Genomic DNA, 26466 nt, shown 5'->3' on the forward strand with positions numbered 1-26466 from the left:
AGAACACATTTTATTCTCCTGTGCTTTTTATATTTCTCATAATACACTTAAAAAGTGTTTTTGTTCTTGAGGTTGATTCTTCAATGGTTGTTCAGTGGGGTTTCGTTTTGATCCCAGGTTAAAAGGTGGGATCTCTTTTCGTGGTCAGTTAGAGGGTTAAGAATTCCTAGCATCCCACAACCGATTAAACCACGTCCAGATGCTCCCGATCTGCAAGATTTTCCAAAGTGTTGTTTCTAAGGATTTGAAGAACAGTCGACACACTGTGTCGAGTCATGAGGTCAAGAGCAAGCTTGTGAACAAAAGTGTGTAATACTTTCCAAAGTTTGTCGAGGTCGTGTTTCTCAGATCATATGGAGTGCCAACAGTGCGGATATGGTTGCTAGTCAGGAGGAATATAAATAGATTTATTTAATAAAAAAAAAATAAGTATTGCTATAATTGGTGAGAACTTAGAATAAGGTGATTTTTGCGGCTTTGGCAAGCAAGCTTAACTATAAAAATGGCGTGCATTTCATCTTGAACATGGCGGAGCTGAACTTTTATCTTTGCTTTTCAACCTCATAAACTATATTTGTGTTCTTTTTTTGCTATTTGTAATGATGATTATTCAGGAGGGTTGCCGAGAAAATAATTGAAAAGGTGTTTTGAGACATTGCATTTAATATTATGTACACTTAGACCTTTCAAACCTATTCTGATTCATATCATTGGCCGTAACTTGCACCACCTCCATCTGCAGTGAAGGTATCTTTAAAGGCATCTTCACTATGCCAGTACAGATGAAATAAGAGCCATAACACTAAACCAATGGCAGCACTAACGTACACAGACAGAGACACACGAGTTCAGGTAAGAAAACGTGACATGGTGCTCAATTAGACTAAATTAACTTTTAACTTAAGCTTCTTTGCTTTCATGGAATTTTAGATATTGCATATTAGATTTTATGTAAGTTTCCTTGTATTTTGTAAATGATCTAGTTGAATGTCATTCCTATTTCGGGCTATTTTCAAAGGCCAGTGTTCGTATGTTTCCAGCACTAAATGTAGCGTGAAGAATGTTTGATAATTCTGAACATGTCGAGGTCTGGTGGGTTTAGATGGAGGGTCATAAGACTAACCTTATAAGACTCTGGCTATTGCATTTTTGGTCTGAGTAAAAGTCATGTGACGTATTGAATTTAGACTTAAAGTCATTGATGTTGTTGGTCCAACAACAAAGTCATTGAAGTCGTGGCCTAATGGTTAGAGAGTCGGACTCGCAATCAAAGGGTTGTGAGTTCGAGTCTCGGGCCGGCAGGAATTGTAGGTGGGGGGAGTGCATGTACAGTTCTCTCTCCACCTTCAATACCACGACTGAGGTGCCCTTGAGCAAGGCACTGAACCCCCAACTGCTTCCCGGGCGCCGCAGCATAAACGGCTGCCCACTGCTCCGGGTGTGTGTTCACAGTGTGTGTGTGTGTTCACTGCTCTGTGTGTGTGCACTTCGGATGGGTTAAATGCAGAGCACGAATTCTGAGTATGGGTCACCATACTTGGCTGAATGTCACTTCACTTTCACTTGTTATTCTAGCTGTTTGTGACTAATTTGCAACTTGGTTCTGTATGTGATCTTAACTGCTGAAATTGTATTTCTACCACTTTACCTTTTTGTCTTATCCATACTACAAAAAAAATTCCCTTTCCCATTGTCTGTTCTCAAGCTGCATAGAGGAGAGCCGATATGAAAATTTAGTTTTGGTTTGCCCTCATAAGGGCCTTTCTGTGTCGATGCTAATCAAGGAATGAAGACTAGAAGAGAACGTGTTAGGACATGCGTTGTATAAACCAGCAGTATTTATGTTTTTGAATAAAAGTTTTTATTTTTTATTCAGTGTGTGCAACATGCAAGGAGTAGTTCACAGCAAAATTAAAGCTGGTTGAGAATTTACTCACTTGTCAGGAGTTTGTTTCTTCAGATTTGGAGAAATATATCATTACATCAGTTGCTCACCAATGGATCCATTCCAGTGAAAGGGTGCCATCAGAATGAAAGTCCAAACAGCTGATAGAAACATCACAATAACCCAAACCACTCCAGTCCATTAGTTAATTTATTGTAAAAAAAAAAAAATTTTTGAATCCATAATATTTCTTTCTCCAGTGAAAAAGTTGTCTCATCTGAATCAGGAGAGAGATATGCAGAGATTATATATATATGAATTTTGATGTAGGAGGACAATCGGATGGACTCGTTTGTGGTTTGAAATGGTTAAAATACCTTAATAATGGATTTGTTTCTTGCAAAAGTACAGCTTTTGGATCTGCAAGATGTTAACTGATGGACTTGGGTGGTGCGGATTATTGTGATGTTTTTATCAGCTGTTTGGACTCTCATTTTGACAGCACCCATTCACTGCAGAGCATCCATTGGTGAGACAGTAATGGAATGCTTCATTTCTACAAATCTGTTTGCATGAAGAAACAAACTCACATTTTAGATAGTATGAAGGTGAGAAAATTGGCAGCAAATTTTAATTTTAGGGAATACAATATTTGGATGTCTGATTTCAGATTTTATCAGATGGTCCAGTAGGTTTGTAGGACGATTTGATTTGTTGTCTGCTGGTTTCACTTGGCTCTCTTTGACCCATTCCACAGCAATATGTAACAAAGTCACATGGAACATGGGTCACTGGGTCGGTTGGACCAGGTTTCCTCTTGTTGTCTTTGCCCGCTGTGCCTAATGTGATAGTGGGATGAGGACAATGGGACATGGTGTGTTTTGAGTGGATGTCAGGATACTCCTCCCTCAGAAGCTTCAGCAGGAAGACCCTTTTCGTGCCTGTAAATAACAATCAGAGAATGACCCGCTCTATGCATGCTTTCTCCTAATGCTAGTGCTGTGGAATCTGGCAGTTTTACTAATCTTGAATGTGAAAACACATCTTGACAATGCTTTCGTTCCTGCTATTTTCTTTTGTAATGACACTCTGGATTCAATAAGTTTTTATAAACACCTGTCTAGGACTATTAGTCAAATCACATTTCAATGCAAGTGCATGCAAAATAACTTATATTTTGTAGTTTCAAGATACAAATTAAATCTGAGGTACAAAAAGTACCAAACACCATAATACAAATCGGAATAACTATAAACATGGCATAGACATTTTAGACTATCTCAACAATTATAGCATACATACACTCTTAAAAATGAAGGTTCTTAATTGGAATTGATGGTTCCACGAAGAACCTTTAACATCCATAGAACATTTCCACTGCACAAAAGGTTCTTTATGGTGGAAAAATTATGTTTAAATTAAAATAATTGTTTATTAATACTTTTTTTAAATTTTTTTTTTAAGAACTGTTTGCTAAAAGGCTGTTCGGGGACCCCAGCCGAACTCCTTCGGCCTACATTATTCACTTGAAGTACCCCTTGAGATTTTACTTAAATATTTCAATAATTTAATGCCATATCTGCATGTAAAAAAAAAAAAAAACTCAAAGACAAGAGTGACCAACTATAAACTCTAAAGTTCTGTTAATCTTAAAACGGTGTAAACTGCATCTCTATATTCATTCTGTGTCCTCTTAAGGTGTACATTTATTACTTTTTAATTAATCTGACAATCCTGAGTTGAATCATATTATCAAACCACTGGCTTAGCTCGCTAGTTTTATGACGTCAACTGAAATAAGTGGGAAAAAAATTCTTGTTTACAAATACAAAATTTATATTTTAATTTCATCCAACACAAATCTACAAAGATACTCAGGTGAGGTAACCGGTTTACTGCTAACTAGTGAAATACTCCATTAATATGATGAGCTGCACCTCAAAACACATGTTGGATGGAGACTTTGTGCATTATGATCGCGTTTGTAGTTTAATTCACTATATTTTAAATAGTTTGAGCACTGCAGTTTAGTTAGTGACATTTAAAAAAGAAATCAGTTGATTTCCATACCATTGAAGTGAGTGTTAAATTTATCCGTAATAAATATATGATAAATTATTATTGTATCTGATAGTATTAGTCTATTCAGAGTGACTGTCAAGGGAAAAAGAGAAAATGGGAGAAGCAGATGAACACAAAACACAGCATAACAACATAAAGTTAAACTTTATCATTCAACTGAACTGTGCACGTATGTTTTAAACACACTAGGTTATATGTTCTTACTCCACACATGTATTAAATGTACATCCTTGAAAGCATGCAGTTTTCTATTTTTCTCAGGTAATAGTACAGTATGACCTATTTATATCCGGCCGAAATTACATATAAATTTAACTGTTTGATCAAAATTATTGCTAGGGACAATTTATGACATCACTACTAAATTGTATGCCATTGAAACTTTTCTGAAGATAGTCGCTTATTTATTACTATTTTACATTTTTATATAGGCTGTTCAAGATTGAATTATAATTAATTGATTTTAATGACCTCACAAACCCCCAGAAATTCACCTGACTCAACAAGTGAAGTTTATATTCCTAGCAAGTTATCAGTTTAAACTCCTTTTGATATGACTCCAACCACAAAGCATGCTGGGTAAACAACAGTTTGCACAATATGAATGCTTTGTGGTTGTCGTGGGGGCATTGCTACATATTGAAATAGCCCGTAAGTCTAATATATATATAAAATGCCTGTATAATTTACCTATTAAAACAAGATCTAAATCCAAAGCAGAGTCCTCTGAGCTGACAGAAGTTGAGGGGTGACTGAACAGCTCTGATTTCATTTCACACACTACAGAGATTGTTGCACTGCCATGTGCTCAGCTCCTGTTCCTCCGTTCTGCAGGTACGTGACAGACTGCACACAGATTTAATGTGCCTTTGGGCACATAAGTGCTCTATATTCATTAATTTCTCCAAAACAAAGCTTCATGACAGGATATATGTGTGTATAATATATCTCTATCTACATTATACATTTTTTAAGGAGTAGTTAAATACAATATTATTAACTCACCCTTTACAAGTGAAGATGTGGAAGGTTTTTTTTTTAATTACCATTTCTTTCTGGCTACTATGTATAGGTTTCTATGTAAGTACTGGTATTTCTGAATGGGTTGAGGCTGGGATTTAGTGCATTTGACGTGGAAGTACTTGACGAACATATACTGTGTGTGAAGAGCACATTCAAACTAATCCAGAGTGACTTGAGTGTATTTCCAGAAGACTGTTCCTGAAGCAAACAGAGCTTGACCCAGATCAACAGAACAGTGTTGGCACTTCATGCACTCTTCATTTTCTGGATGGTTAGGACTTCAGTTTGAATGAGGCAGTGTTGTGGTGAAGGCTATGGACGTCAGGTTGTAGCACTTATTTTGAAGCCGATAATGGTTGTTATTCTAAGTTATATTACCTAAGAAGTGCTTGCTTGGAGTTTTTGTCCCCTCCCACTTTTTTAGGATGTTTACTTGTTAAACTTCACGTCCATGGAGAGACTGTCTCACTCCAACCACGACTGCTTTTAGACTAGACAGGGTGTAGGTGGAAGCGGTCGGACTGTAAGTGCAAACAAAGTCTAACCACACGGTTATAGCCAAGCGGCCGCCCATAAGAACACAACACGGTTGCCAGTTCTATTTTAAACATACAAATTCATCTGACACAGAACCCGACCTACAGACGTAAACAAGACACAATAAAGTACTTCGAAAAATGAACATCATCTCATTTACTGGACTTATTTGTTAAACTATTTTAATTACAAATCACACAGTAGATCTAAAAACAGAAAATGACATTTCTAAGCCACTTCATTCCTCTGATGGCATGCATGTCTGTGAGCCAGGATATGCATGCACATGAGAATTGAGTGTATCATGAAAAGTTGCTGAATGGAGCTTGACCTGACAGTGATTTTATTAAAATGATGCCTAAATCACTATTTGATTAACGTTAAGTAATTTAGGGGTTCAAAGATTATGAAGACTGATACTTTTTCTTTACAATCCACAGGGAATCATGTAAAATAAGATAATTAAGTATAAAAAAAGTACATTATGATTTAATTTTATATATTTTTTCTATGAATTCTGAGTTTAAAACTTGCAGTACTAATCTGGTTTCCACCACAGGTTTAAAATAAAATTAAATTAAAAATGAATCGCGACTTTTTATCTCGTAGTTCATACATTTTACAAATGTAAACTCGAAAAATTCTGAAATTCAAGACTAACTCAGAATACTTTCACTTAAGACATAACCGACAGTTGTTGTTTTTTTCGAAAACACTTTCCAAGACGGGTATTTTTATATAGTTTGTATGTATTTGTCGGTACAAAAGCAAGAAGCAGATTCGGTGTTGAAGCGCTTTGAGACGCGTCTCTGCGTTTTATTTTTTTTTCAGTTTGTTTAAACTCCGATTTGTATTTGTTCGTTCAGGTGCAGCAGGAAGCGAATTTCGTTCTTTATTAATGAATGCATGCACGAATGAATGTGAAGATACTAGCAAAGGTGTCTGTGAAGATATTCATTAGTTGGCAAAAGTTAAATTTCTCAAGAAAATTCATTAGAAGCACTTACACACGTTGTGTCCAAACTTGTATACATAAAACCGAGAAGTTTTTAGTCCGACCTAAACATTATTATTGAATAATAAAATGATCATAGTATATAGTATAAGCAAACCCTTCCTATCATCAGCATGATAATGGGACAGTCCCTCCTCAGAGTTCGTGTCTTTGTGTGTGAAGCTCCCTCTCACTCAGTCTCTTCTACTCTCCACACGTGAAGGTAGGGCTCGAGTTTACTACAGTAACTTATTTTACTCGCATCTCACGCACTTTTTTTTCCATTTTCACTTTTACCGCGTAAGTTACTTTTATGATCATTTTCGTTTGAAACCTGTATTTCCAAACACGAGAGATCTAATGTTAAACGAGGAGTGGGTTTTTGGTACCAATGCGTCCAGTACTTTTAGAAACACTTGTTGATTTGAAGCTTCGCGCTCGCTGTGTTGTTTTAAATGCGAGATCAGGTTAAATTTACCGCCAAATTATCTGCGACTTTTAGAAACTTTCTTAGCGAACATCCTGCGATATTTATTTTTACTATGTTATCTTTAGTATTTTGTAAATGTGTTGATTAGGTTTGAGAATGTGTCCAACAGAGTATTATTTAATTGTTTCTTACTCGCCACGTGCGTGCACCGGTATTCTGTTGCGTATGATGTTCCGTCAGAAAACCGGCGTTAGTCATTCACAACTACACACGTGGTGTTCTTTTATTTGAATAACTTTGGGGTTGTGTGCTATAAATGTGTTCAGTGAAATATACATTGGTTGGTGATTTGACATGGACATAGAGGCAAGTGAATGATGCTATGATGGTTACTATGTAAGCCTATGCTTGACAGTTTTATCAAACCCGGGCGTTTTTCCGGCGCAGAGTATTTTACGTCTATGGGTAGTATATGATGACGTTAGAAGGCTTTGGGCAGAATCGCGTGGTTTACCATGTGCCATGTACCATCTTGTCTCGTTTTTAACAATAGCCTAGTGACCGCTACTAGTAATGAACTAACGTTACTGAGATCTGTAGATTCACTGGCAAAGTCTTTGTGCTTGTTTCACCCCTAAAATATTTGGACAGTTTGAGCACTAGTTAACCTAAAATGAATATAATGTCAATATAATACTAAACCAGTAGAATCTTCATAGATGTGTTATACGTTGATTAGTTCAAAGTGATTAGAAGCTTATCTACTCCAATGAGCACAGCAAGTAGTAAACACAGCTCATGTGCTTTATCTGCAATCTCTTTCTCCATTTGGTGTATTCGAACTGTAGCTGAAATATGATGCTAGAGATTTTTGCATGACTTTTAAAGACCCATGAAAACAACTGAACGTTTTTAGCTTTTAGTGTTTGTTTGAACGTGTATGATTGTTTACTCCTAAAATGTCAAATACAATGCTTTTTGAGATGGTATTGTTTCTTATTTACTCAATATAAAAGATTATTTATTGATTTCTTCTGACACATTTTCATTCATACCAATAGGAAGGTTAAGTCAAGTCTTTATTAGTGCTTTATTGTCAATTCTTCCACATGTGCAGTACATGCATACATACAGAGAATAGAAATTGTTACTCTCTGACCCTTGGTGCATACAGATAACACTAACAGTAGAACATTAAATAAAGATAAAATATAAATTACTATACAAATAGTTGATGTAAAAAGATTAAGGTTAAAAATTGGAACCAAATTGGTTGTTCACAATAAATTCCCCAGTTTGAATCACTGTTTTGCTTTCTGTGGGGTTTAGTTTTTCACAAAGGTTGAATTTAAGTGTCTTGATGCTGATGCATATGCCTGTGGCTTGGACTTCACATGCTCTTTAGATGAGATTCATGTGAGCAGAGATAATGGACAGACATAGTGAGGTCTCAGTCTTATCCAAAGCAGGCAAATGTTCCTAATGTAACTCATGTGGCATGCATGCATAGCATGCAACTCTGGCCGCATGTTCGTGTTAGGCACTGAACTGCCACATCCTAGGTGGGTTTCCTAAACGGTATTCTGTGCAGCTGTTAGCACAAAACTTGCATATGATTCTGCAGGTTAAGTCTGTGGTTACAGAACTAATACATCTGTTTTCAGAAGTCAATAAAATCAAAATTGACAGTTTACTTTCTTAATGCAGACTCCTGGTTATTCCAAATGTTTTTATTTTAATCTTTTATCAGAATGCATTACCTCAGAAATAACGTTCGTTTTCTTCTGACATCACAAATGCAACTTGCAACCCTTTGCCTCCAAACCATCTGGCTACATTTTGGTATCTAACGCCTAGTTTTCACTACCCAAAGCCCTATCCTCATTTTTTTTTTATTTTTTTAATTGAACTTTGTTTTAAGTAGTTAAAAACAAAACTAGGGTTGGGGATTTCAAGAGGTTTGAGTGGTTTTATGGAGTTTAGATTTTTGTCATAAATAAGCTGACATATTGCACTGTTTATTTAAATCCAGTTTTTGCCTTTGGTAACATGGCAGAAAATCAAACTCATGCTTTGATAAATATTTTTTTGAGGATGAGAATAGAGGGCAAATGAAATGGCCTTATGCTCCAGCCAATTGTGAGTTTCTTACTCTTGAATGATAATCCAGTGGAGAAAACCGGCATGCTGCCCAGTTGCCTCTCAGCACTTTCAGAATTAGTCACGGAACATAAATGTAATCATGGCCTGCTGTGACAAAACTTCTGTTTTGTAATAGAAATTAGGTTTTGTTTAGCACAGGTAGGGCGGTTCTTTACACAAAGGATCTGTACTCGATCAGTGGTTGAAGGCATGAAGAAACTTTAACATCCTTTGCATTGCACAAAAGGTTCTTAATAGGGCTGAGGTATATCTAAAGGAGATAACAATATCTAGGGTTGAGATATGGGTGCAAAAAGTGCATTCTAACATCTTTAGATCAGTGCAGTTCACATACTGCATTTTGCCCTGTGCTGCTGGGGTAAATTGCGCAAGTGTTTCAAACATTTTTATCTGAGAACACCGTTTATCCGTGGTTTCTGGTTTAAGAGATGTTCTGTGACACTTTGTTTTCACTGGAACTGAAACTCTTTTAAACTAGTTGCTAAACCATGTAAGCATTTTTTTGGCTATAGTTTGCAGGAGGAGTGAAATTGGCTACACAAATAAAGGTTTCACATTTATTCCATAGAACCATTTGTGGGTTTCCCAAAGAACCTTTCAGCTAACAGTTCTAAAAAGAGCCATTTTTCTTGGTGTGAAGAACATTTTAATAATCTAAAGAACCTTTTTCCACTATAAATTTCTTTTTGTGGAATGGAAAGATTCCATGGATGATATATGTTCTTTGTGGAATCAACAATGCCAATAAAGGTGCCATCTTTGGCACATTAATCTTAATTTTCAACAATATTTGATATTCACGAAATTCTGTAATTGTATATTCATGATGATTAAATATTCTTTATATTGCCCAGCCATACTTTATAATGGAAAAGGTTCTTTATATTATTTAAATATTCTTCACATTGAGGAAAAAAAAATCTTTAAAGAGCTGTTTGCTGAAAAGTTTGTTGGGGAAACAAAAATGGTTTGTCTATTGCATTGCTGCAAAACCCCTCTTCTGGAAACATTATTATTATTATTATTTTTAAGTGTAGTAACAATTGTGAATTGGGAACCATTTTTATTCTAATATTCCATTACAGTAAAGAAATACTGGAATTTCATAATGTTTGGTTTCTGAATGTTTTTTAATGTTTGTAGTTATATTAGAGGAATAATTCAAGCAAAGATTTCCTAAAAGAATGGCGTAAACCCGTTTTGTGCTTTGGAGATAGAACGCTAGAACTGGAACGCAGGGCCTCTTGAACTGAAAGCTGTTCTGAGCTTGTTCTTGGATGCGCTGCTGATATTCTCAGGTTACAGAGCCTCTCTTGAGGTCCGCTCAAGGCTCAACACCCCAACAGAGAAACTATTTCAGGACCCTAGCTTTGTTGTGAAACATGGAGCCCCTGAGGGAGCTTTTAGAAGCACAGTCCCAGGAAGCCGCGTGTCAGAAGATGGTTTGGAAACTGGCCAGAGATGTTTTTCAGGACGTGGGAGGTGTAAAATAGCGGGTGATTGAGTGATTGCAGGCTGCTGGGATAAATTTGTGGAGTGTGGCTCTGACAGTGTGCCCATTGGCTCGTGTAGAAATGGAAGTTTTCAGATTTGGTGCATGAGCTGATCTGGAAGTGAATGTACACTGTAAATCAGAGATGTTATTGGCAAGCGCTTGGAAAAGTGTAATGGGACAGTTGTGTTCGCAGATATAAGGCTTTTAATTAATAAAGACAGATGTCTTTTAAACAGTACTGTGTGTATGAATAAGAATGGAATTTTTTTAAAAAATGTTTTGGATATTATTATTATAAATGCATATACTCCTTTAAAATATTTATAGGCCTATAATATATGCTGTACTGCCATTCAACTTTTTTCTTTAAATTAAATAATAATAATGCATCAAACTGACCAAAAATGTCAATTAATTTATTAGGGATGCACCGAAATGAAAATTCTTGGCCGAAACCGAAAACCGAAAAAGAGAAAACCAAGGCCGAAAACCGAAACACCGAAAGAAATTATGCCAATTATTAGTACCATTGCATTTATTGCTATGACCGTGTACTAACTTTACTAAAATTAAGACATTGCAATTGCATAAATTAATATTAAAGTTTCAAAGATAATTACAATTACATAAATTATTTAAAAAAAACATAAAAATACATAATTACAAATTATGCAAATATTTATTAAGCACATTGCAACAATGCACAGTATTAAAATAAAATTCAAACTAAAAATGTATCCCACTCATGTGTATATTAAATAATAATGTACAGGCCTACTGGCCTGCAGAAAGGTTTTAAAATGAACTGTTCTCTCATAAAAACAAAGTGCATTTAGGTGAAGTGCATTTGAAATTTTTCTCTGTAGGACTAGAAAGTGCATTACTTCTCCAGTAGGCAAGACTGTTATCACTTCTGGGGATGGGGACTTCAGACAGATAACCATCTAGCTGTTGAGCAGTTGAGCTTCTCAAATGTCAGGCAGATGACAAATATTTGAGAGAGTGTATTTAAATAGGCCCAGGGCATAAATAAACATTTTTATCAAATTAAAGCAGAAATCTAGCAGAAAAATGGCTACAATATGATATTATGTATGCATGTGTGTGTGTGTGTGTGTGTGTGTGTATATATATATAATGTCACATATATAGTAGCCTAAGAACAAAATAGCCAACGTATTATTATTATTTGAGGCACTTTCTTGCAGAACTTCACTGAACATATCAGACACCGAGGGTGCATGCCTCTCATCTGGTGCAGACACGAGTCTATTTTTTCTGCGTTCTGATTTCAGTCTCCTGCGCTTGGCGCTTCTCCGTCTCCACGCGGGTTCTACGCATCCAGCACGGCCTGGATCATTTCTCGTGCGCGCTGCCTTATTTCCGCATCCAAGTAATGGTCTTTATAACGCGGATCAAGCACATTCGCGATGAAGTGCAGAGGATCTGAAAAGATCTCAGTGAGACGTGTGCTAACAGACTCTACTTTTCTTTGTTTTCACTTCGTGTTCCGTCTTAATCTCTTTGTTAGGAGACGCTTTAGTGCTGCGAATAAAGGAATAAGAAGAGAGAGAGTGTTCTCACAGGTGTGAATTGAATGTCGCGGGGAGCTCGTGGTCTGCGCTATGCACGTGCAGGTCGCGGTTTCTGTTTGCGTCATCACAACATTTCGGCCGTGTTGTTTCGGTGATAAAAGTCTATCGGCCGAAAACCGAAAATGCAATTTTCGGCCGAAAATTTTCGGTGGCCGAATATTCGGTGCATCCCTATAATTTATTATAAAATATTTCTTTTTCAAATAAATGCTGCTCTTTTAAATCCTGTTCATTAAAAATCCTGAAAAATGTATTACCACCACAATTGTTTCTTGAGCTCCAAATCAGCATATCAGAATGAGTTATACTGCATCATGGGATTATTTTCAATTCAGCAGAAAACCTAATTTTAAATTGTATTTCACCTTATTTTTGTAGAAAAAGGCAACTTAAAAAAAGTTTTCATAGAAACTCCTGTCAAAAACATAAAAAAAAATACATTTAAGACGCTAAACTTTTGAAACTTAATAATATACACAGTCATTTTTAATTCTGCGAACTTGCATTAATGGCATTTTTAGTGTGTTAAGTGCACTTCATCAGATGTTGTGCACACATTTGGCTGTGCCTCATGAAATCAACCCATTTAATCTAAATGTAGTGTTGACACTAGTGTGATCACATCAGGTTTTGGTGATATATCTCTCCTTTCTTGGAGCTCCACAGATTCTCTCATGTCTGCCAAAACTAAAACTCATGTTTCTTTTGACAAGTTACTGTTAACCTTAACCATAGCATTTCGACTTGTTTTCCATAACCTGATTACTGAAATTACAGTGCAGAATTTCAAATGGAGTGAAATCATTACATTTCCCAAAGAGACGAGCAGGGGACAATATTGATTATTGAACACAATTCCAGTAGCTGGGGAGAAAACCTATTTTCAATTATTTGTCCTAATTTTTAAAGGGTTGGGTCACCCAAGAATGAAAATTCGTCCATCTGGGAAATACGCTCCCTGTCAGCCAATAAATCTCTTCATGAAGTGGTCTGTTTTGTTTGAATGAAAAGTACTTCGGTGTGCTCTGTGTACAGAAAGTCTGTTTATGCGACTGCTGAAAGTATGCTTTTTGAATGAGGACGATGCATCAGTTTCAAGCATGTCTTCAAGGTTATTGTCATAAGGCATCCATATTTGTTTATGCAGCATAAACAACATCATTTAAGCAAATTAGAACAAACAGAAAGTTTTATTCTAGTCCATAGAGATGAACTCTTGAGTGCAGAGGATTTTGAGATTTCTTCCTTGAGGGTTGGAGACTTTTCTCAAATGCAGACAATCTGTTGCTTGAGCTCAGGAAATTATTTTTTTGTTTTAATTATTTTTATGCCTCCAAGCAGAATATGTGATTATATTTAAAATATTGTTTTAGGGATTAAGTGTAATTGGAAGCACATGGAAAAATGATACTGAAGTGAAAATGTAAACTGTTATTTAGATATTTCAGTATGTTTGTGTTGGTGCTGCTGCCAGAATATCCATTAACAGCACAAACATACTTTTCAAGCTGAACATTTCACTGAAATGTGTTTATTGGGTTTGAAATGACGAAACCATGGTTCATTATCACTGAATAAAGGCTGTCTCCATGTGATTTCAGATTTGATGCCAGATTCTGAAACACATCGGTGATATATCCGTCAGACAGACACAATGACAACCGCCAATGCTCCGCAAGACAGGTAAATGTTTGAGCGTAACTTTCTCATATGATCAATAATGAAACTGCATGTGAATAATGCGACTTGTCTTTCAGGTATAATGCTGTATGGATAATATTCTTCATTCTGGGCCTGGGAACTCTGCTACCATGGAATTTCTTCATGACTGCTACATTGGTAACAATCATCTCGTTGAGACCACTGTTAATGACAAACTTCACTGGCACATTGTGAATGGAGTACCGTTCTCCACAAAGGGTTTTGACAATATATTTGGGGATTATGGTGAAAACCTTTTATCTATATTGTTATATTAGCATAAAAAAATGACAGAATGTCAATCTTATGTTTATTTAGTAAAAACCAGGATCAGTAGAAGGAAAAAAAGAACACAATTTACTGAATTTATATCATCATTTACCCACCTGAATGTTTTTCTCAACCCATAAGGCTTTGTATAATCTTTGAAACATAAGTGGAGATATTTTTAAAGAAACATGAGAGATCACTGTCCCCAAAATGTAGAAACTGAAGAAGGTTATAAAGGTATAGTAAAACGAATCCATAGTTCAGAAGTTTAATATGATAGCTTTATATGATTGGTTTTGGTTAATTGGACCAAATCCTCACAGATTTCATTAAAACTATCTTAAGAAGAGTTTTGAAGATCTATAGAATTTTCTTCATGGTTCATTTAATGATTTTTGTATTCAAAATGTCTGAAGAAAGGCTTGACATTAATTTTTTCTCACCGAGCACATTAATATGCTCTAAAATATTGTGATATGAATGACAATTCTGCCTTTTTTTTTAACTCTGCATTTTGCATTTTGAAGCCAAAAACATAAAAATGCACCTGTAACATTTTTCTCATATTAATGCAAATGATATTCTATGATGTTTAAGGTAATATAAAGGGTCATAATTTGAATATATGAATTCATAAATGTATTAATATGAAAGAAGAATGTAAGTGAATGAGAGCGACTTGTATGGCCCTCAAATAGTAACATAACTTTCCTTGTCTTCTTATTTTTCTGCAGTACTTTACCGACCGTCTGAAGGACCCACAGATAAACGGAGTAAACAATCTGACACTCAATGGTACAGAGGACAGTCCTGGACGAAGCGTCCTGGAGTCAAAGTTCAACAATGTGATGACGCTGTGTGCCATGGTGCCGCTGCTGATTTTCACCTGCCTCAACTCTTTCATTCATCAGAGGTGAGAGCAACCACTGTGTTTCATATGAGAAACATGTATAGATTAAAGCCCCCACATAATTAACACGTACATTTAAAAGATTAAATATGGCTTCATTAAACACCCGACTAGACATTGAAGCTCATTGAAATTCTGTTCTGGCTGATATTAGACTTAAAAGACTCTTTGAAAATGTGATGGCCCAGTTGAAACCTGATTACAGAAGCTAAACCTTGTTCAATGATAGAGAAAGACTAGAAGCAATTACTATTATTGTTTCATAATGTTTAAAAAAAAAATTCTATTGACGATAAATCTATGATTAATTATATATTTTTTAATTATAAATGTATTTAATCTAGTTATTTTACAGACCTTTTTAAATGTAATTATTTATTGTATATTATATATTGTATTTAAAAATGTATAAATGTATGCATGAACTCATGCATGATAGGGATATATTAAATTAAAAATAGAATTACTTTAATATAATTCATATCACAGCAAATTCAGTATTGTGTTTATGACAAACAGGCTTGAGATTAATTGCAATAAAATCTGTTTGAAATCCAAAAATTCTGCCTCTAAACAGTACTGCCTCTTGTATATATATCTATATCAAAAATATAAATTGTCTACTTTACGAAACTACGGTTTAATTGATGCACACTCCCATCTTCCATTGTGCTGTTCAACAACTTTGTTGACTTCTAAAATGTGGCAAATGAGCTGTAATGATAATGAAGAGGTATTGTGTAACTGCATGAATCTCAATATTAGCTGCTGTCTGAACATTATCTCAGGAGAGCTGATCTTGTGTCGTTTTTTCCCAGGATTCCTCAGAAGCTGAGGATCTCAGGCAGTCTGTCTGTCATTTTAGTGGTGTTTCTCATCACAGCTGTGCTGGTGAAGGTGGAGATGGAGCCCCTGCCGTTCTTTGCCTTCACTATGATCAAAATCATCTGCATCAACTGTGAGTATCATCATCATCATCTGCAGCGTGTCTATTCCAGGCCTCTTGACCTCAAAGTCGTGCTCTTCTCTGTAGTTTTTCTCTCCTCTGGGTCGGGTCACAAGGTTTGGTTTGTGTTTGGAGTTCATAATGAGTAAAAGATGGCTTGAATTCACACTAGGGATACACCGATATATCGGCTGCCAATATTTATCTGCCGATTTTTTTCCCTCAATTTACAACCATCAACATATCGGCTATATAAAGAAAAAAGACGATATAACAAACGAATGGTATATTAACTAACTGCGTGAAGGCACTGAGATGTATAATGTCTGTTGTACAATCCTAGTTATGCTGTCTGCACTTTAACGCTGATCAAATAACAAAAGATTGCACACTATTCTTGACTAAAAAACTTTTGTAACTTTCATAAGTGTAGTGGATCTCATCTGAATGATAACCAAAACTTTACTGTTATTTTATTAAGTTTATTGCATCCTTTTTCACTCTCAGTTGCATTATCATCAACATACAGCGAATTACAAAAACAAAAGACTTATTACAACTGACAAATATACAGATCTCATGCCTTTTCGGGGTTTGCTTAATAAACTGACAAACTTTAAATCTGCAGAACTGCATGCTTTCATTACCCATATAACTTTGTAGACTAGAAAACCTGTCAAAATAAGAGTCTAAGTGCCTTAGTAAAGGAGATCTCATACATATTTAAACTTATAATAGTTTAAATGTATACAAAAACAAATTAGAAGATTAATCCTAATACAATCTGTTACAATAAATATGTATTAAATTTATACAGTGAAGTGTTAAATTTTGTTTACTTTATTTCTGTACCTGAAAACTGTTAAACTTTACCAAAAAGCACTGTTTATTTAATATCTATCTTTGTTCTGTTGTATTTATGTAGGCTTGCTGAATGTTAAATGGATCCAATCCATGTTCATTAGAAAGTATTTGATGATGCAACAATAAAACTGCTAGTATAGTTTATTTAACTTTGCTAATTTAAAACATGATCAAAATACTATCTATTTTAACGCCAAAATTTGAGGAAGTGACAAATATCTGTATCGGAATCGGCGAATAAGTGGTTGGTAATATCGGTATCGGCCCCAAAAAAATCCTATCAGTGCATCCCTAGTTCACACACATCCTTTGGTGCTGATATTAATACACAGCATGTTTGGTAAAATCAAGCTGGGGGAGGTCCTGCTTGAAAGACAAGATCTTACAGCAGTGAACTCTCAGAGATGTGTTATCATAACCTTTTACGTGTTTCTGTGTGCATTTATCTGTAATCTTAACCATCGTTATGTCTCTTTCTGCAGCTTTCGGGGCGATTCTTCAGGGGAGTCTGTTTGGTTTAGCTGGGATGCTCCCAGCGTCCTACACCACACCCATCATGAGCGGACAGGGCCTGGCTGGGGCGTTTGCAGCCTTCTCCATGATCTGTGCGCTCGCCTGTATGTGTTCATCTTTTGACATTCTCTTTGTTTTCTTCTTTTCCAAATTGGAGGAACTGGAATGTGGAAGATTCCAAACCAGCTTTGTTATTGTTAGCTAAAACGAATAAGGAAAGCTGAAATAAAATAAAATTAAATTAATGCTAAACAGAAATATGTAAAAAGCTAATTATAATACAAAAAAATATAAAAATATTAAATGTATAAAAATATTAATTATTAAATAATATTAGAATTGGATATAAATAATACTTAATACCTGATAAAACCGATTCAATGTAGATGTTTAAATTTGAAATAAAAATAACAATTAGTATAAGATAAAAACCTTAAACTGAAAGAACTCTTTTAAAATAAGTTGAAGCACCAAAATTAAAATGGAAAAAATAAAGTAAAAATAAAGCTAAATAGAAATATTCTTTATAAAACTAATATAAAGGACAAACACGCATAACAATTTTAATCAAACTAATATTAAAAATGTTTATATTAATAAATACTTTAGGTTATAAAAAAGGCTAAAATAATGCTGAACCAAAAGATTTCCAGTAGATTCAGATATGTTTAAAGCTGAAATTATCACGTCACATAAAATTGTAAATATAACCTTGGGAACAAAATGAAATAAAATAAACATAAATTAAAATACTAAAGCTGAAATAAAAATAAAGCAAAATATAAGGCAAACTATATATATATTTTTTTAACTAAAACTAATAAAACTTACAAATGCACATCATATTACTAACATTAAAATGCAAACTGAAAATAAAAATATATTAATACAGTAATATAATATAATAGTAATATAATAGTATAAAGACAGTAAAATTGCACTGGATCAATTCAAACATTTTAATATCAGAATTAAATGCAGAACTAGTTGATAAGTGAAATGTGTGTTTATATGTCAAAAAACATTGACTTCCTTGAGCACCTGTGAATGGCTAAATTTGTGTTTTGAAGCAACTTTTTTATTTTGCAGACGTGACTGTTTAGTTTCAGGTGTTGTTGTCTTTTCCAGCGGGCTCAGAGCTGCAGGACAGTGCCTTCGGTTACTTCATCACTGCCTGTGTGGTTATTCTCTTGGCCATAGTTTCGTACTTCGCTCTGCCTAAAATGGTATGATGTAAACTCACATCTGCGTTTCATTTCCACTGATCAATGCTGAGAATTATGTTTTGACGTATACATGTTAAAAACTCCAAGTATTTGTTCTGCAGGAGTTTTTCCAGTATTATTCTGAGAGCAATGGCTCCCGATCCAACTCTGATGAGGAAAACAAGATGGATTTGCTGAAACAAGGTAATGTCCAGCGTTTATCAAAAATGTTTCTCTAAACATCTGATGTCGTCTAATGCTCATGAATGAATATATGAGACCACTGGAATAATAAAACACAGTTACCACCAATGCATCCAACTTTGAAGATGGGATAGGTTTCAGACTGTGAATGGCTGCTTTTCATTTGACTTCATATCACACAAACCGAGAAAGCATGCAGAAGTTCTAATATTGCAGAGTTTGTGAATACAGTATAAATCAGGTCATAGAGATGGTGCCCTCTGAAGGTTACCAATCTTCAAGAAACTATTAATATTCAGGCAACATACAGACGTATCTAGTCAAGATTTTGAGCTAATTTATTTGTGCTTCAGATGATTTTATTTTACCTCCGAGTCCTAAATATTTTAGCGTAGGAACACTAGTGCACTTGAGTCCTGTCTAAATAACAGGCACATTTATTTCAATTTATATCATTTTTTTTTTATTTTAATTATATTGTATTTATACATTATTTCAATTGAGAATTGTTTAATATTCTTATTTCCATTTATAGATATTTTTTTTTATTTTGTAATTTTATAATTTTGACCTAAATATTTTGACATTGGGGACACTTTTTATCTTTGTTTTTTATCTTATCTTACATTTATTAAAATTTATATAATTTTTGTAATTAGTTTTTATTGTAATTTTATTGTATTGCATAATTTAATTTATAATTGTTTAATTTTAAAAACACTTTTATTTCAGTGTATATGTATGTGTAATTTTTTTTGATTTTAGAACTTTCTTTTTACCTAAATATTTTGACTTCGGGACACTAGTGCTCTAAAAAAAAAAAAAACAAAAAAAAAAAACCTTTTTTTTTTATCTTTACATTTTCTTATTTGATCTTATTTTGCATTAAAATGGACTGTACCTTAAATATTTACGCTTTATATTTAGAGAGTTTTGTCTTAAAAGTCTTGTTACAATATTTTATATATTGTATTTTTTTATTAGTGTTTTATTCTTAGACTTTAATGCTGCTAAATGACAAATACAGAAGTATGGAATCGTGACTCGTATCATCCGTGTTTCCCTGTAAAGAGAAACTTGTTTTTGTGTTCCTGGCTTCTAGAAGATCAAGCAGAGAAGAGGCCGGTCCTGAGCCTGACTGAAGAAGAGAGCAAACCCGCTGTGTCAGTGTTTGGCATCTTCAAACAGGTATCAACTCCAACCAGCTGCCCACAAAACCAACAAAAATAGTGATGCATCATAAAGTCTTTAAAGAGCCAGGAAGTCTTTTTCTAATAAGACTTGTACTGTTTGATCTCCTGTCTCAGATCTGGGTGATGGCTCTTTCCGTGTGCTTTGTTTTCACAATCACCATTGGCGTCTTCCCAGCTGTCACTGTTGATGTCAGGACCACTGTTGTTGACGAGAGGAACGGTTGGAGTAAGTGTGTTTGCATGTCACTATATCAATGTTCCTATTCGTATTCTCTGCCACTGAGAGCAGTCGTATCACATCTCCTCCGTCTCTTTCATAGATAATTATTTCATCCCAGTGTCCTGCTTCCTCCTGTTCAACATGATGGACTGGGCTGGCAGGAGCCTGACTGCTGTTTGTATGTGGGTACGTGTGTGTATGATAATCTGGCTCAGACACAGACTCTTCAAACACATGCAAATGCTTTATTAGAGCTTGAACCAGATGGAGCATCTGCTTTTTTATTTGACCGTCCCCTCCTGGGTTTTTGTGGAGTTCCTGTTAAAGTGTGATCTTGCTGAACAGAACCGAGCTACAAAGAGCAGAGCAGGGAAAACACTGTTGGCAAGTTTCTCTGGAAAGTCCTACATCATTTGAAAGAGCAGTTCAGCCAGAAATGAAAACATGATGTTTTTATGAACTCATGTGACTTTGTTATGTGGAACAAGTTGCTGTTTCCATGCAGTAACCACAGCCAAGCTCCAAAAAGGACAAAACGCATTTGGTCCGAATGTGGTCTTCGGAATAACATGATGGCTTTGTGTGTGGAACAGAATCAAATGTTATTCACCAAAAATCTTGCCCTTTGTTGCAATTTCAGTCTGTTTCTTGTAAACTACTATTTTCATACCTACTCTCATCATACTTTCATGCTTTGGTTAAAAAAACTGATCGATGGGTGTTATGAAATAGGTGATAGGTGAAATAGTTAAAATCTTTTTAAAACGGAGGTTTTAGTGTTTCCATTGGCCAACATAGTTCGTCCTCAAACCCAATTGCTTGTGGGGTGCCACAGGGCTCAATTCTCGGCCCATTTTTATTTCCTATATTTATGCTACCAATTGGTGCAATCTTTGAGAAATATGGAGTGTCCTTTCACTTATGATACTTAACTGTATTTTCCCTTACAGCATAAAAGTAAAGCATTTTTAGGACCTATGTTGGATTGTCTAAACGAATAAAAAATATGGTTAAAGCAGAATCTTTTAGTTTAGTAACCGAAATGATTTTGTTTGGTTTAAAGTCATATAAAGACTGAGTCCTTCCTACTTTACACCCTGTGCTAGAAAATCTTGGTGGTCTTTTTGATTGTAACCTGGGCTTTGAGAAACAAATTAGTTTAGTGGTCAAATCAAGTTTCTTCCACTTACAGCGTTTATCAAAAATCAAATCTTTACTCTCTGTAAAACCGTTTGAAAAGATTAGTTTGTTCTAGCTCGTTTAGATTGTATTCATTGATTTTATTTATAATAGAAATCAAGGATTATATTTATTTATAGTATATATATATATATATATATATATATATATATATATATATATCAAGTATTTATTTTTTCATAATACAAAAACAGTAGATATGGTTTTATTTTTATTTATAGGAGACTTCGAGGGTTGTATTTATTTATCTTGCTATCGGTCATAATACAAATATAAGGTACGAAGGATTTTTATTTATTTACTTATACAAATATAGATTTTTATTGATCATAATGCAAATGGTAGATATGGATTTTATTTATTGATCGTAATACAAATACAGTAGATATGAAGACTTATTTGTCAAATATAGTAAATATTTTATCAAAATAAAAGTATGCTCTATAAAGGATTTTATTTTCTTAGTTTTCAAACTATAATAATACAAATATAGTAGATATGAAGGATTTTTTTATTATAATACAAATATATATATTTTTATCACAATACAAAGAGTATTGTTATCAAAGCATTTATTTATCATAATACAAATAGATTATCATAATATCAAGACATAATTTATAATAATGCAGATATAGATGATATGAAGGGTGTTATTTATAATAATACAAATTTAGTAGACATTAAGGCTTTAATGTATTTGTGTATTAATAATCATAAGACAGATATTGTTAAGGTCGTTCATGTCTTTGGTGCTTAGGAAGGTCAGCGTGAAGTTTTCTCCTGGTGAAATGACAGTTTTGTCATCGCTGCTTTAGTTATGTTTGTATGGTTCTGAACAAGAGTTGATCTGTTTTGAGCTCTGTGTTTTCCTCTCACGACTTACAAGTCAACACAGAAAACTTTTACTAGGAACTCAGCCTGCTGTGTAACTTCCTCCTATAAAACGTCAAACTCACTTACAGGGAAAACTGCTGAAGTGATCAAGGAAGAGCTCAGTGGAGCAGACCCCATCACTCTGAAAACCTGTCTTTAATAACACGAGCGAATGAAATGAGTGTGCATTGGTTGGGCAAGAGCTGAGCATCATGGGAGAAACTATGACTGCTGTAGATCAGCATGTACTGAGGTACATGAGGAGGGTAGGAAATGAAGTGAAGATGTCTCGTCCAGGCAGTAGCTGTAAATTAGCCAGATTTAGATTCAGTATTGCTGTGGGTTTGGAGTATTTTAGGAGAAAGGCCACTTTCACACGGACGTTCGCTTGACCTCAGAATGTACTGAATGATGAATGCCTGTTCTTCTGTCTTTCTCATGCACTGCTTAAGCATTGGGTCGACCAGCATGGGTTTGATAATGGCCAGAGCCATCCTGATGGACCTTGGTAGTGGATATAATGAGAAAATAATATAAATAACCGCTAGAACGTTTATAATATGGCATTATTTATATTATGCCTTGTCTTGCATTAATAAATGTTGAAATTAAAAATGATTGGGAAAATTATTTTTGAAAGTTTGGTGTAACAAATTAAACCTTTTTTTGTGTGTTACCCAATATTTTAAATAAATATTTAATTTTAAATGATATTATTTAAATAATAATAGATTTTAAAAGTTTAAATAATATTAATGATCTATTAATAATGTTACATTTAATTAAACATTCTTTTCAGTGTTTAGTAAGTAATTCACTTTGAATTGGCTTTTATTTTCATTTTTAACTTCAGTTAATATGTAATTTAATTCATTGTTTTAAATAACTAATTTAAATGTTTCTCTCTGGCAAGAATTTGTATTTTATTTCAGTAAAATAAAATTTTGAATTTGAGTATTTTATTAGTACTTGAGTTTTGGTTATTTCACTTTTTTTATTTTATTTTTTATCTTATTTTTATATATTTTTTATTCCTGCAATTAAAACCATGTAATCGTTTTAATAAATTTTTAAAAATTAAACCAACAATATAGTTTTCCCTGAAAATAACATTGATTGTTTTTCAAATGTGAAAAAGTTATGCACATTATTTTTTCAAATAAAAAATTATACATTTTGAAATTGATGGTGCAAATACTTTGCTGTTAATTGTCTAAGTAATATATTTTTTTGTTTGTTTTTCATTTTAAATTACAATTTTAAATAGTTATCTTTAGCAATAGTTCATTTTTTATTTCAGTTTGAATTTGAGTCATTTTAGTAAATAATAGTATGCTAAGCTATCACCAATATAGTATTTACATGAACTGAATGGTGTCTTGATCAATAAAATGTAATGCATTTCTCCGATTTGGTTTGTTCTGAAGATGATGATGAATGTTTGTGTGCTTTCTGATCTCTACTCAGCCCGGTAAAGACAGCATCTGGCTGCCTGTCCTGGTCATCGCACGCTTGGTGTTCGTTCCTCTCTTCATGCTCTGTAACGTTCAGCCCAGAGTCCTTCTGCCCGTGGTGTTCGCTCACGACGCCTGGTACATCATCTTCATGATCCTCTTCTCCTTCAGCAACGGATACCTGGCCAGCCTCTGCATGTGCTTCGGACCAAAGTACGTACAGATTATCATCAACATGCATGCGGACAATAGACCTAATATCAGTCTCAATCTGTGCAGCTTGTAAAGCAGAGAAATGCCATTAGCTCTTCTAGTGCAATATTAGTTGAATCTTTTCTGTTCACGTTAAACACTGACATCTCTAATGTTTTATGTTTGTCCCACAGGAAAGTGTCTCAACATGAAGCGGAAACCGCAGGGGCCATCATGGCCTTCTTCCTCTCTCTTGGCTTGGCTCTGGGAGCCGCGTTATCCTTCGCTTTCCGAGCCATGATCTAGAACTGTGCCCTAGTTCTCAGGATGATGAAGAAGAGGAACTTTAACCCCTGAAATACACCGAGCCAGAGAGAATGTTTTCATAGTGCACATGTATCCTGTTTGTCCCTCTTGTGTGTTTCCTTGAAGAAGTGGAACTGGAATAGACCGCATTCACACAGGGACCATATTCATCAAAACCATCAGGCAAAAAAAAATAGCCAAATATATCTGCATTTTTTATTATTATTACACTTTTTGTAAAATGTGCCGATTAAGTATTTAGCAATAATGTATAGTTGAAGTTAACCCCTTTCTGTTTTAATCCTTTTTAATGTTTTTGTAGATATTAACAGTTTTAATGGTCCTGTTTTAGTTTCGTTTAGTGATGACAGACATGAAGCTCTTAGGGAAGTAGGTCACTGCAAAAATAAATAAACATATTTTTGTCTTTTTGCCTTTGCAAATGTCTAAAAATCCAAAATTACTTTTTGATAACATAAAATCTTGTTTTCTGAAAAATGCATATGACTTTTAAGCTTAAAACATGATATAGAAAATCGACTGGATAAAAATAATTCGGTTAATTTTTTCTACTTGTTTTAAGCATAAACTCAACTCATTTTAACATCTTAAGTAAATGTCTCTTCATTGAAGAATGTGTAGGTATTTATGCTGAAAACAAAAGAAAACCGTTTAAGGAACTAATTTTGCAGTGGTTCTAGATAAATCGTACTGTATCACCATTAAAGGGCCCCGATATGAGTTTATAGTGGCATTTTGAATCATAAGATCCATTCAGATGTCTGCGGTTTATTTTGTCAGCTGCAACTTGCTTTCAGATATCAGCCTTCGTATATTTTGTCAGCAATTTTAAATGAAGGCCTAAAATTGTTACATTGGACCTTGTTATTTATGTTTATTTTCTAACAGCTTTTTTATTCATTTATTTAATGCAGCATGTATGATGACAAATTCTAACATCATTTAAATGCACAACTTGCTTCGGTTGCTCATGTTTTTAAAAATAAAAATTGAAATGTGTGGTCTGGTTGGACTGTGAATGGAAATAAACATTTCTGTTTGTAACTGCGTGATCGTGTCTGTTAAGTGATCTGCACCAGAGACTCAACTTCTCGTGTGTCAGGGTCTCATAAAAAACGGTTTGTAATTACAGAAAGTTTGCTTGATTAGTGCCGTCATTCCTGTGGCAAACCCAAGAAACTCTTCATTAATGCTTGATGCAATTAGATTTTACATCCACCAATTGTTACATCTTCATAAAGGCTGGTTTTCATGATAACAATACCATACTTCCAATGATTATTTGTTACCTGGGGTCATTGCCATGAATCAAGGGCATTGCAATTATTTTACAAACTCTTGTCATTTTTGCTTGCATAATATGCAAAGATAATCTGCTTTATTCCTATTTTTCTGTTTTAGTCACATGACAAAATGGTTTAATGTCAATTTCATATATGAAAAGTGTTTAAATGACAACATAAGCAAATGTCATGCAAACAAATAATGATATTTGATATTACGTTTTCGTAATATTTGAAGTTATTTCTCAAGTTCACACAAGTGACCTAGTAGAGGAACCACCCTAACTATGAACGATTCACAGTACTTTTATATTTGTCTTCAGTTTCAACACTATATATATTTTTTTTATATTTCCAATTAACCAAACAAACATGTTTTAAAGTGTTTTGCTTTGAAAAGTGTGCTAGTGCTAATGTATGGAATTACATTTAGTTCAATAATAATGAACGTAACTTTATAAAACTGAACGTAACTTTTTCAGAAACTATCAAACATATGCCATTACAAAAGAAAAAAACAATGAAAATGAAAAAAATTAACTCAGTCGCACAAATGTAACAGGTTCCCTTTCATAGGTCACTTCGATGCTGCGGTGACGTCACCACGTATGGGAACACCTTCGGTGTGACGAATGTCTGAAGCCCTATACCATCCCGCCAATCCTATTGGCCAAATAGCGCGTGGCACCGCCCAGCATGCGTAGGCATATATATACCTGGTGCCGCGCGCCATTTACCTCAGATTTCATTCCTTCAGTACGAAGCGAATCTTCTGTGCCCTATTATCTCGCGTTCTCAGCGATCATCTACGAGCAGTATACTCCTCTCCGCGGACGCGATGAGTCAACGAAAGGTAGGAGCCGTATGATGGGTTGTCACGAGGAGGCACTTATGAGAGGTTCGT

The 26466-nt window shown here is 34.6% G+C and overlaps 1 protein-coding gene across 4 annotated transcripts in view; it reads left to right on the top strand.

The window, feature by feature from the left end:
* LOC132156733 (equilibrative nucleoside transporter 1-like) overlaps nt 1-25323 on the top strand; it is a 33731-nt gene extending 8408 nt beyond the window's left edge. Inside the window, exons 1-13 of one of the 4 annotated variants that reach the window (XM_059565719.1) lie at nt 5239-5261; nt 13806-13887; nt 13962-14043; nt 14910-15088; nt 15904-16043; nt 17378-17512; nt 18537-18634; nt 18736-18817; nt 19920-20005; nt 20125-20236; nt 20331-20416; nt 23774-23973; nt 24147-25323. In XM_059565719.1, the coding sequence (XP_059421702.1) occupies nt 13859-13887; nt 13962-14043; nt 14910-15088; nt 15904-16043; nt 17378-17512; nt 18537-18634; nt 18736-18817; nt 19920-20005; nt 20125-20236; nt 20331-20416; nt 23774-23973; nt 24147-24258 (1341 nt within the window). In that variant the 5' untranslated portion in view covers nt 5239-5261; nt 13806-13858 and the 3' untranslated portion in view covers nt 24259-25323. Of the gene's footprint in view, nt 1-5238; nt 5262-6627; nt 6745-13805; nt 13888-13961; nt 14044-14909; nt 15089-15903; nt 16044-17377; nt 17513-18536; nt 18635-18735; nt 18818-19919; nt 20006-20124; nt 20237-20330; nt 20417-23773; nt 23974-24146 lie in introns of those variants that run through there. The other 3 variants (XM_059565720.1, XM_059565717.1, XM_059565718.1) reach the window with 3 other exon arrangements.
* Nucleotides 25324-26466: the final 1143 nt, after the last annotated feature.

Source organism: Carassius carassius, chromosome 14, assembly GCF_963082965.1.
Source record: "Carassius carassius chromosome 14, fCarCar2.1, whole genome shotgun sequence".
In the NCBI taxonomy this organism is placed as follows: Eukaryota; Metazoa; Chordata; class Actinopteri; order Cypriniformes; family Cyprinidae; genus Carassius; species Carassius carassius.